The sequence below is a fragment of the Lolium rigidum genome, chromosome 3 (assembly GCF_022539505.1).
Source record: "Lolium rigidum isolate FL_2022 chromosome 3, APGP_CSIRO_Lrig_0.1, whole genome shotgun sequence".
In the NCBI taxonomy this organism is placed as follows: Eukaryota; Viridiplantae; Streptophyta; class Magnoliopsida; order Poales; family Poaceae; genus Lolium; species Lolium rigidum.
Window position 1 is genome coordinate 397,777,609 of NC_061510.1, and position 12,124 is coordinate 397,789,732.

General features: G+C 45.6%; 2 protein-coding genes across 2 annotated transcripts; one reads left to right on the forward strand and one right to left on the reverse strand.

The window, feature by feature from the left end:
* Positions 1–5,423: 5,423 nt before the first annotated feature.
* On the forward strand, positions 5,424–6,696 carry LOC124701969 (CLAVATA3/ESR (CLE)-related protein 25-like). Its single transcript, XM_047234069.1, has 2 exons — positions 5,424–5,686; positions 6,598–6,696. The coding sequence occupies exons 1-2, from the start codon at positions 5,424–5,426 to the stop codon at positions 6,635–6,637; spliced, it is 303 nt and encodes a 100-aa protein (XP_047090025.1). The 3' UTR covers positions 6,638–6,696.
* A 1,387-nt stretch (positions 6,697–8,083) lies between these two features.
* Positions 8,084–10,159, reverse strand: LOC124700868 (probable prolyl 4-hydroxylase 6). The gene is made up of 7 exons (XM_047232928.1): positions 10,029–10,159; positions 9,842–9,899; positions 9,646–9,750; positions 9,071–9,128; positions 8,812–8,987; positions 8,677–8,737; positions 8,084–8,570 (listed from the first exon to the last, which is right to left on the reverse strand). The coding sequence occupies exons 1-7, from the start codon at positions 10,145–10,147 to the stop codon at positions 8,263–8,265; spliced, it is 885 nt and encodes a 294-aa protein (XP_047088884.1). The 5' UTR covers positions 10,148–10,159; the 3' UTR covers positions 8,084–8,262.
* Positions 10,160–12,124: the final 1,965 nt, after the last annotated feature.

A 12,124-nucleotide genomic window follows, 5' to 3' on the forward strand; every position in this document is an offset into this window, starting at 1 on the left:
ATAAAAATATGGCAAATGCGGCTAAGAAATCATATTATGGGGCCAGGAGGATACCGCCTTTCGGAGCCTAAGTGGCAGAAGATGGAGGATGACCTGAGGGCGCGAGGAATCCCTCTAGGTACCGAGGGATGGGACCCTAGGGCCAAAAGCTGGTGGTACGGGCATGGGGGAACGCTAGACCCGGTGACAGGGGAGTGTACCCACCGAGACACAAAGTTTAAACCCACCCAAGCCCTTATTGACGCAATGAGGGATGCTCAAGCGGGGAAGATCAAGTTCAACAGAGAGAATGACCAGCTGACAAAAGCCCTCGGGAATCCTGAACACGGAGGACGTGTACGAGGCAAAGGCGTCATTTCGTGGGAAGATGGGTTTTCCCGAGAAAATGACCCCTACGAGCTACGTAAGCCGTAAGAGAAAGGCGGATCGGGAAAAAGATGTTGTGGCGCGGTTGGCATCGGAATTCAATGAGATGAAGAAAACCCTGGATGGTCTAGTACAAGAAAGAGAGGCAGCTCGGACGCATGAAGATCATCCACCGGATCTCGGAAGCCAGCAGCGGAGAAGCAGCGTGGCTTCCACGGAGGCCCCACCGGCTGGTGCTAATGCACATGCACCGACGATCGAAATTACTGCACCGGAGCCTCTGGCGATCGAAATTACTGCACCGGAGCCTCCTCGCTACCCCGTGGACGATGTAAAGGAGATGAAAGAATGTCATATGTATTATCCAATGGGGAACATGTCCATGAAGGTAGCCATCGGCAGTGCTTTACCATGTGAACCTGGAGCACTCCACCACAACAAGCCCATTCAAGATGGCTATGCTCGTGTCACGGTGGAGGACATAGTACAAGGGTTTGAGGACCTGGAGATTGACATTGCTACACCTGAAGGGGAGAGAAGACTTGGAGATGTCAAGCGCCATATCATTCTATGGCAAAAGAAGTTTATCATGTTTCTAGGCGAGGCGCCAAGGCCAACAAGTCCACCCCCCTACGGTGGTGGTGGCGGTGGCGGCGGTGGTGGTGGTGGTGGTGCTTCACCTACACCTCCTTCACGTCAGCGGACGCCGCCCCCAATTCACCTCCGGCGGGTAAGCAGCCGCCGCCCCCCAGTCCGCCCCGGGCGGGTAAACAGACGCCTCCCCCCAATCCACCTCCGGCGAAGAAGCAGAAGCAGTCCTGGACTATTAACCCGGACCCTTATGTACCTAAGACCACAAAGGTACCGGAGCCATCGCTGAAGCCTCTCCCCACGAGGCCTTGGGAACGTAGTGCCGAGGAAGTCGACGCGGCCGCGGCTGCTCACCATGAGAAATGGAGGGCGGAATGCCAGGTGAGAAGAGAGTCCGAGCCCAAGCCAGTATATTCTGACAAGGAAAAGAAGTGGGCTAAGTCATTTTTGAGCACACCGTCACAAGCCGCGAAGAATCTGCCTGACGACTATGCACGTGAACTTCGTAGGCAGGCATTCATGTTGAAGGAGAAGAAAGAGCTGGCGGAGAAGCAGGAGAAGAAAGCCTTGGAGGAGGCCGAGAAAGAATTAGCAAGTAAAAAAAGCGGGAAACGAGTTGCCCAGCTCGGGAAACAAAGTAAACAATCGATCGCCCCGCTCATAGTGAAAGCCGCCGGTCCGGATGCTGAACTAATGGACCCCACAATCATAGCAGCTGCGGCAGAATAGGGAATGACCGTAACGGGTGCCAGAGAGCAAGCGGCCCTGATCGGTATGACTCTTCGTGCACTGTTAGGCCTTGATGAGGCGCCAGTGAAGGAGGTAGTAATTACATATGTGCCGAATGGGCCTCTCGTCGAGCCTGCGCAGGAAGAGGATCTACCTGTACAAATGAAAAGTCTGCTGAAATGGTACAAGGGTTACATAAAAAATAAAAACGCCAAAGAATATATTTATGCAGAAGTTAGACATGAGCATCACTTCAAACATTACTATGTAACAATTCATCTGAGTGAATTGTTCCATCTTTTCAATCTGCGCGAGCTCGACAAATCTATCATCAGTTGCTACGTTCTGTAAGTGATTTATTTCTACCCCATCTCGTTCATATTGCCTGCACTATATATATGTCCTAACTATATTGTTGTGTACGCTATTATGCAGAATGAAGATTAAGGAATGCAGAGTAAGGAACATGCATGATGTTGGGTTCATTGACCCACACATCGTTAATGGATATGTGTTAGAAAAACACCCCGCCGACGTGGAGGAAGATCTGTGGCGGTTTCTTACAAAGCAGGAACTCAAAAGTGATATTCTATTTCCTTACCATTTTGGGTGAGTGTTTCTGTCTTGAGCACATTCTCTTTTGTTTACTTCATGCATGGTATGTGGCTAATCGATGAGTTATGCATGACTGTGCATGTATCGTGTCCGCAGGTTTCACTGGATTCTGCTAGTAATTCAATTTCACACCTCCACAGTTTTCGTCCACGACTCTCTGACTCTGGATGCAAAGCTTTGGGCCGACATGAGAAGAATGATGCAGAAGTAATTAATAATATCAAGTATATCGATCGGCCTATTTCGTTCATTTCCTAATATCAAGTAACTAATAACTCTCTTGTTCATTTAATTTTCTTTGCCTCGTAGGGTTTGGAGACGGTTCATAGATGAAAAGGTCGGTGAATTCAAACAAGACCTAGAATTTAAAAGGTCAGTGGCTGCGACTGGGGATATTCAGCCACCGGGGACCAATCTATGTGGATACTATGTTTGTGAGATGATCCGGAGATACACCTCTGAGCGGGTTCCGTGTGATAACAATGTCAAGAGGAATAACCTCCGGAAGATGCTTAGTCCAGAAGCTCGCTTCCGACCACTTCAAGAGGAACTAGTTGGATGGTTCAGGAGGGAAGTCGTCGATCCTAAAGGAGAACACTATGTAGAGGACGTACAACTTCATATGCATTAAATTATGTATGGAAACTTGTTCAAAATTGTATATGGTCATCCGATGATATTGAATATATATTGTATATTGCTCTTGAATTATTTTTGGTTCTAATTTCAAATTTGTTTGAAATTGTACATTCATATGCATGTATGTAGTACCGTAGAATATGTGAAACTCCTTCAAAATTAAAATAAAACACAAAAGAAATAAAACAATACAAATTAAAAAGAAACCAGGTTTAGGGGGGGGCTAAAACCCTAAACCTGCGGCGGCCTTTAGTCGCGGTTGGCCAGAAGAACCGCGACTAAAGGTCCTCCGCCCCGACCGTCGCCTGGCGCCCACGTGGACGGGCCTTTAGTCGCGGTTCGGCTTTAGTCCCGCATGTTTAATACCGGTTGCACAACCGGTATTAATGGCTGTTGCCAACCGGGATTAAAGGCCCTTTTTCCACCAGTGATAGAACACTTGTTCATGTTCATTGTCCAAAAAATTCAGATATTTCTGAATTTTTTTGCTATTTTTTCTGAATTTTTTATTGAACCAGGAGCATCTACACCTGGGTTCAGAAATGCCTTGTCCAAAAATGTGGTGGTACTAACATCTCCCGACGTTGAACTTACATTGCGTGGATTTTTTTTCCAAGTGTACTATATAGTTATGCATGTTACTAGGAGAGTGGATTTTGTACACCCACGCATGGGTGTGGGTGTTTCCGTCACCGTTCATTGTGCTTTAAGATTCGGATAAAAAGAGGAGAGAGAAAGGAATCTTTCTATCTACCATGGTGGGCACGAATCTCGAGGAATAAATGAACGGTGATAGAAACACCCACACCCATGCGTGGGTGTACAAAAGTATTTCCGATGTTACTAGCTAACTTTTCTTTGTCACTCCAAATGGTAATCTACATATGGCTAATTCTGCTCTAAAATTCTATTGTCATGCTTGCTTCATTTTTGCCGACGTTGTCACAGTGGATTCTAAGGCAGCAACTTTTGTTTTTAGAACATCTAAGGCAGCAACTATGTCAGCTTATTTCAGATATATCCGACTAGTTTGGTCCTTTGCTTCATAAAGGCTTTGAATTCCCTAGTAGGCTGTACATCGGGTTTTGGGCTGAGCTTGCTAAAGGTGAAAACTTCAAGCCCAGGTACAGCCCATCCAGAGGCCGGGAAATGCTTACTTTGAATTACAAATGCAAATATTAACTATATTACTTTTTGGATATAACATATACAAATCATTTATTTTATACAAAAAAAATCTTCAGGCTTCAGGTCAGCTTCAGCAGATAAGTTAGGGGCGAGCCCGGCTCGGATGCTGGGTTCGGGCCAGGTCCTACCTCACTACCTGAGCCCAATACTCTGACTTCCTCAAGCTTGCTCCGTAGAAAAATTGTTATGAGGCGGAGGCTGATTGAAAAAGAAGCTCAAAATAAAGACTTTACAGTGGTTTTGCTCGTTCGTGCACAATAAAACACGGATCATTCAGCCACAGTATTGAGCTTCTGCGTGCATTCTCTCTCGATCGATTTCACATGTAGGGGTGATCAGCATTGAGCAATCGGACAGATTCGATCCAGTTCTAAATGGATGGACTTCATTCGAGGAAGCAAGCTCACATGTCATCTCAAACGGGAACTTGGCAAAGCATCTGATTCACAGCACACTGATTTTTTAGGAGATCGCCGCCTTGTAATCTTAACCCCCAAAATAAAAAGCACCGTGACACATCGCCTGAAAGTGGTGGTTATTTCTTCAGGGTGCTGTTCACTTTGGAGCTGCTTTGGGACCTCACTTTTACCATGGCAATGCATGCCCCTCTCCTAGAGTTACCCAAAGATGAAATTCTTTCCCGTTTCTTTTGTTACTACACGCATGCGGCCTGAATTCACCTCCCGAGAGGAATCTACGTACTTGATGGAGAGCACCTCAAGTTCAAAAAAAAAAAGACGGAGAACCAAGTACAGCCTTAAGGATCAGGATTCAGAGTTTCAGACAGGAATGGCTCCTAAAACTTTACTTTCTCCCACCGTCTTTTTTCTCACCAGAACAAACAAGAGATTGGAAAGAAAAAGAAAACAGCACAACTCAAAGAAAAAAGAAAAAAAGCAGAGTGATGCATGGCATAGGCAAAAGAAAAGAAAGCAAGCATGGCTGGCTGGCTGGCTCACTAGCTTTGCTTCTCCTCTGCATCAGTCCTTGAAAAGCAAGGCAGAATCAGGCCAAAGCAAAAGAAGCCCAGAAGAAAACAAGATGCAGGAATGCTACCACCCGCAACAGCGACTGACACAAATCCCTGCCCCTCCCTCCTGTGCTGCTGCTTCCTCTACTCCACTCCCTTCCCCACATTATAATATGCAGCCACATTGCAGCAGCAGCCAGCGTCGTCGTCCCAGCTGCGCCACCACCGCCACTAGGACCACCTGTCCACCTCCATTAGAAGAAGCAGAGGAGAGGGAGGGAGGAAGAGGCGCGCGGCTGCGAAGAGCGCCTACCCTGTTGGTACTATGAGAAGGCCGGCCGGGTCCGGGAGGCGGGCGGCGGCGGCAGCAGCCATATTGTTGGGAGTTCTTGTCTTAATGTCATTAGTAGTGGTGGTGGAGAAGCCGTCTACGACGGCGATCGGCGGCGTGGCGATCGGAGGGAGGAGGATGCTGGCGGCAGGTGACGAAGGTGAGATGAGGAGGTCTCTGGAGGATTTCAGCGCCGATGATCCTTTCCAGGACAGCGAGAGGAAGGTGCCCAATGGCCCTGATCCCATCCACAACAGGTGCTTCACTTCACTTTCCCTTTTTCTGTGTGTTGCGCTGCAGATTGTGTGTCTGAATTTTTGAGTTGGTTTCTTCATTTCCTGTCTCTTCTTGTTCATGCACCGGTCATGTGACTCTGTAAATCTGCATTGATTTGGCAAATAAGAAAATTTCACATATTTGTTATGGGCCATGCATACATAGGTTTCTTGAAGTTTGAAATGCATCCTATTTGTTTGATTGAAGTGTGCCATTGTTACAGAGCTTTTTTTTTTCATAGAGGGGTGGCAGAACGTAGACTGGAGATTTTGACCAAATTTAAAACAATGCACTCTTACTGTTATGATGATTCTTTTAAAAGGGAGAAGTTCTTCGTCTATGCCATGGTTAATGTACCATGTAATAAGCTAATGCTGATAATATTGCAATTGATAGGCCATTAGTTCCGTCTGCAACATTCCATATGCTCTGTTTTCCTCAAATTTTCTTAGGCCGGGCAGAATTTTCTCAGGCATGAAAAAATGTTTCAAGGCATGATTTCATTTGAGCATAAAGCATGAGAAGAACAAAGAACTGAGAACGTTGTAAAGAGCATGAGAAGAACAAAGAGCTCAAATATGCTCCTCCTTACACCCACAGCCACAGTCCCCTATGATGATATGCCATTCTTTCAGCAAAAGCAAGTAAAATTGGTCTTATTCTCCCTTTCTTTTGAAGCTAAATATTCCAATCATGAGTAACTAGTTATGATACTTGAAATGATTATTCTACATGCCTGGAAGCAGTCAAACTTAGCACACCCACATGATTAATTATCTGGGCAACAAACAGATGGTCTAACGGTTGAGTGTAGGGTCACCTGGCTGAAACACAGACTGGCATATGTTGTTCCAGTGCACTTTTTCAATCTAACCTGATTAATTTTCTTCAGGGGGGCTGGCAAGTCGGGAAGATCGCCGGGCCGAGCGTAGGGCACGCATCTCGAGGCATAGAAGCTTCCGAGGCTGAATATGGTGGAGCAGAGGAATGGTTCATTGCATTGCAAAGAAGGAACAAAACAAGAGCTACAATGTCATGGTGGGTCTGGCTGGATGTTGTGGTGTAACTAGGGGGGAGGTAGCATGGCCTATCTTCTTCTAAGCACTGCTATTTAAGAGAGTGTTAAGCATAACAGCTTTAGCTTTTTCGCGAAAACAGAGGCTGTTCTAGTGGTGGGGGGTTTCAGTTTTGTAAAGTAACCAAGCAGTGCTTCCTCTCACAAGAAACAAGCACCAGAGATTCTTGGCAAAGGGGGTGTGGGCAAGAACTCCTTTCTTTTTTGGCAGAAGTGACTTTAGACATACTACTAGTACATTCTTTTTCTCTTGTCACAGTGTGAGTTTGAACACCATATAATAAGTTTTGGTACAGAGGAAACAAACAGGCCAGCAAAGAAGGGCCAACAGCAATTGTCTAGGCTTTGGTTCTTATCTTCATATGAGATGTGGAAAATATATTGCCGCTTCAGCAGTAGCATCTATCAAAGTATCACACCTCACTAAAGAGGCTTTTGCTTTGCCTATTACAAATGCTCAATTTTTTCCTCAAAAATTTCTAAGATACTTGTGAGGTTTGTTGTAATTCTTTATCTACTTTAGACCCAATGTGACGTTTCAATTCGATATGGCACCATTTCTAATAATGAAAAACGAAGGCACAATGAGCGATTAAAGTAGCAAAGAGAAAGGATAGTGAACACCAGCCTTGCCAAAGCAGCAAGCAATGCTTTTGCTCCACCATTCTGATTCCTCCCTCCCCCCATTGCCTCTCCTCCTCTCTTTAACTTCTTTTCTTGTAACTTAGTAGCTTTGAACAGCTAAAGTGAGCTCCAAAGCATGGCTGTGATGAGAGCTGTGTTTCTGTGGGGACTAAGGGCATGAGCAATGGAGGCAGCTGTCCAACTAGGCTTGGATAAAACTTTTGACATATGCATGCCATGTTATGGTCCCATTAATATGTCTTTCTCTCAAAAGCTGATTTGGTTTTTCTCTTTCTCTCTCACATTTTTCACTTTATGGCTGAAGAGGTTGCCTCCTGATGAAGAGGCTACCTCCTCATCCAATGTGAGCACATTCAGTTTTGTAGTTGATGACTAAGAAAGGCTAGAAACAACCATGACTTCAGCTACCTTTTGTGTGCTACTTCACAATTTTCACTTTAGGTTGGCAGAATCAATAATGGAGGAATACCTTGAGACATGGAGTACGAAGTACCAGACTTTGCAGAGCAGAATTTGTAAGATGGGTCAGCAACATTTTGCTCCGGGCTATCAGAGCTCAAATCAATTTATTTGTACAGTACATTGCTGGATAAATACTCTATAGCATCCGGTCATACCAGATTATATTTGAAACAAAAAAAATTGATTTCCCCTTTTATATTAAGATGCTCTGAGGTCAAACTACATGATACAAAAGAGTAAACATTTATGCCATTCTTCAAGTAACTTACTTGGTTTTGTAATATACATCTCACTAACTGTAAATCAGAAAGGGTGGCGAAAACAGCTAACAGCCTAACACTATGCTAACATATTCAACTCAGGTTGGTGGGGGTTTCAAGCATCGCAGACCCCGCAACTTTTGCGGCAAAATCCGAGGGTATCCTTTGTGCCCACCATGTATTTTTCATTCCTGAAACACTCCCCAACAGCAGCCCACCTAGGGCACATCTCATTGTCATCAGAACATGGCAAGTCCGTCATTACATCTGGAGGGTTATCGAATGACCGCACATGGACCCATTTTGTGGCAGACCACTTCTCACCGTCGACTACTGGGCAGCTCGCGTGGAGACTGCTTGGATCTGTTGTCGCATTAACATGGAGACTGAAGAACAGTAGTGCATCACCTTTTCTCGGCTTCACTGCAAAAGAACAGGAAACCATTGTTTTAGGATACGCTTATATTGTTAAATTCCAGCCAATGAAGTGGAAAACATTACTTTTGACATGCAAGAGGTTGAAGGCTACCTGCTAGGCCAGATCTTGCGCACTCAGACCACGTTTCATCCTTAAGTTGTAAATGTCCTCCCTGAAAGAATGTGTCAGATAACTATAACTTGCTGGCTCAGAAAATTTCAAGTAATCTCAGAAATAATGATATACCTCAGCATTTGGAAACACAGTCTCTCCACCCTGCTTGACATCTGTCAGGTACATAAGAACAGTGGCAACCCGATGACCACCACGCTTCAGGTTAACCTTGTCAGTAAAATAATCGAAGTGGGCATCATACTTCTGACCAACTTCATAATGCAGAACCTGAACCGACTCGGCATTTTCTGATACAGCAACAGACTAGCCAGTTAGAGAACGCCCTCTAGCCCTGAACCGACTGAAAGGCAAGTAAGGTAGCACGACATACCTTCAGGGAGAAACGTCCAAGCAGCTACACGCTTTTCAATTCCAGAGATTATTTCATCCTTGAATTGACCAAAGAAAATGAAACAAATTAGTGGTCTTGACATCTTTCTAGGTGTTTGATGCATATGGTATAGAAGGAACAGCAGAAACATATTTTCCAAGGGCCATTTCGTCGACCGCACTAGAGAAATATGAACTGCATTTGCCAAAATGATTAAGTCATCAAGATTGATTTGCACAGATAGCAAGAACCATTAGCTACTTTATTTGGTCAAATATATTCAAGAGGAGGGCTATTCTCAGGATTTTACTGATTCACTACCTTCCAGCAAATTGCACAGATAATAGTCACTCTCATTTCATCTCAAGAACGAAAGTACAAATAACAACCATCAATTAGGGTTTATCTCTTTCTGTTGTACTCTAACCTTATCCAGCGAAATTTTCTCCAAATTCTTGAAGGACCCAGCAACATGATTTAATCGGTACGACTAAACAAATTCTTGAAGGACTATGAACAAATGAAGGCACCATGCACATTTGCGCGAGAAAACAAGGGTGATTCCATTTCCATACCTCGCGCTTGGCCAAGAAGGTGCCGGAGCTTGTGCGCACCAGGCTCATGACGCTCTTCCCAGAGTCATTGTCCGCCACCATCGACTTCTCAAGTCTCCCCTTGGCCTAAACGGCAGGATGACACAAAGATCACAACTCAACCTCTGCCATGCGCGCTGGCACCCGCTAAGAAGCCATGAGAAGAGCAGCGACTCACCAGCTTGACGAGGTGGTCGCACTCGGCGTGCGAGAGGAAGCCGCTGTACAGGAACGCCCTGCGCGCACAAACAGACAGACATACCAAATACTGTCACAGACGCAAATCGACAAACAGGTGGCGCGCGAGCGCGGCACGCCCAGAGAAGGGGCAGGTCGGAAGGAAAGAAGTAAGAATGTGAGGTGACCTGGGGCGCCAGGAGATCTGGGTGACCCGCGCCGGGTCGTAGAATCCGCCGCCACCATGAGACTGGCAGAGGCACGGGGCGAGCGCGAGGGCGGCGAGGAGTAGGAGGAACGGCGGCATGATGGGTCGAGGCGGGGCGGCGGCGGGGTCATGGCTCGCTCGGTGGGCGTCTGTGTATTGCTTATAGAGAGAGACGAGTGAGCGGGAGGTGGCGAGTCTCCGGTGTCTGGGCTGGGAGTCCGCCGCGGCGCCCACCGGAACAGGGGAAACGGGGGCGAGCCGCCGGTGGTGGAGGCAGGGGGGTTTCAGCTTCCGTCTCCGTGGGCGCGCGTGTCAACGGCTCCCAGTTTTGCCCCACCGGGGTATTTTTTTGGCTATTGTCTTAGCTGTCTAGGTTTGACGGTTTTCAATTAAAAAAATATTTGACGGTTTTACAGGAGAGCGGTGTTTTGACACGTAGAAGCATATGCTCCCTTTATTTTAAAAAAATATTACAGCTATTTTAAAATTTTAAAAAATTGAAAGAAAAAAATTGCACGTACATCTTCAAATGCTATGCGCTCAAAAAGTCGTTTCATGAAAATGTGACTTGTCGTGTGGCGTGTGTAAAAAAATAATACCCGATGCAAAAAATAAGTGTTTTTCAGAAGAGAAATTTTACTTTTTTTACATAGACCACAAAATATTTGTTCCTCACGAAACTTAACGAACAGACATATTTTGTGAAGATGTGCATGTAGAATTTGTTGTCAATTTTTTTCAACATTCGAAGTATAATTTTTTGGTAGAGAGAGCATATACACCCAGGAGCCGAATTGAATTTCTGGTACAGTTGTATTTAAATCTACTCTTATTTGAGCTGGTGCTCATTACATGATGACAACGCAATCGATATAGAAGTGTACTGATGGAATCTACTTCTTTTCTTCCGCACCACTCTAGAAACAGGAGCACTGTAAATCATCAAAGAATAATAGCACACCACTTTTTTTTTAGCTCAAATACATATTTCAATAGTAGTACTAGTGTTGCATTATTCTTCTACCTGAAAGCCAGCAGCTCAACCCTGTTGCAAAGTAGGGCACTTGTTTTTGCCAAAGTGGGGCTTTATTTTTTTCAACACAAAGTACGCACACTGAACACTTGCAAACGGGAGATTAAGATCTAGACTGACATTTGTTGAGATGCTGTATTTGTTTGAGAAAGCTCTTCCCTGGTTCCCATCTTTATATGAACTTGCTTTCTAACTCGAGTGTAACACCGGTTGTGACATGCTGACCCAATGCTCAATAGGATTGATAGGGTACTTATATTAACAAGTTTTAACTTCTTTTTCGGAAATTCGTCCGCAAGAAACTCCGAGGTTAAGCGTGCTTGGCTAAAGAGTTGTCAGGGTAGCTTGGGTGTGGTCAGAATGTTACAACGTTACAACGGTGGATTGTTTCGACTCGGTGTTGGAGGTGCGCAAATGTTCCGCTTATATTAATTAAATTTACATGTAAGGTAAGATGTTTTATACAAAGAAGAGAGAATTTTTTATACATAGGAAGAAAATCCATGGCATGCTTAAAACTCAAAAAACATCATGGCATGAGAAAATCGTTCACATAGCATGGACGAGGGCGGAGGTGGGAAGAAGCCGAGAAGCTGCCACTGACCAAAATCCCTATTCTCAACTTCCCGCGCACCGGTTGGAACCAGAGCTGTGGCAGAGCCTTGCGCAGAGGCGCAGGTGATGAAGCCTGGTCCGAAGAAATTCGTCAAGTTGTCCAAGCTGATGGCGCTGTCGAGTTCATCGGAGGAGGATCCGATGTGGGAGGGCTCGCAGTTGGATTCAGACCAAGGCAGCAGCGCGGTGGAGCAGAGGAAAGGGAGACTGAGGAAGGTGAGAACTCCGTTCGACCTCGCACAAGAGGCTGCTCATTCCAGAGCGCCAAGAATTTGGCAGCCAAACCAGAGTGCGCGTGGTCTGAACTACGACAAGATTCAATCAGTCAATGGGTTGATTCAATTCAGCTATCACACCAGGTACCTGGAGGAGATCGTGCACCACCTGAGGCAGTTCCCGCTAGGGGAAAGTCCCCAACCAGCTCCTGC

What these genes read in the sequence shown, in the direction of transcription:
- LOC124701969 (XM_047234069.1), top strand. Translation starts at nt 5,424, where the DNA reads ATGAGAAGGCCGGCCGGGTCCGGGAGGCGGGCGGCGGCGGCAGCAGCC. An exon ending in CCTGATCCCATCCACAACAG is followed by an intron (nt 5,687 to 6,597) that starts GTGCTTCACTTC and finishes AATTTTCTTCAG; the next exon opens with GGGGGCTGGCAAGTCGGGAA.
- LOC124700868 (XM_047232928.1), bottom strand. Translation starts at nt 10,147, where the DNA reads ATGCCGCCGTTCCTCCTACTCCTCGCCGCCCTCGCGCTCGCCCCGTGC. An exon ending in CCTTCTTGGCCAAGCGCGAG is followed by an intron (nt 9,129 to 9,645) that starts GTATGGAAATGG and finishes GGTCAATTCAAG; the next exon opens with GATGAAATAATCTCTGGAAT. An exon ending in CGCAAGATCTGGCCTAGCAG is followed by an intron (nt 8,571 to 8,676) that starts GTAGCCTTCAAC and finishes GTTCTTTTGCAG; the next exon opens with TGAAGCCGAGAAAAGGTGAT.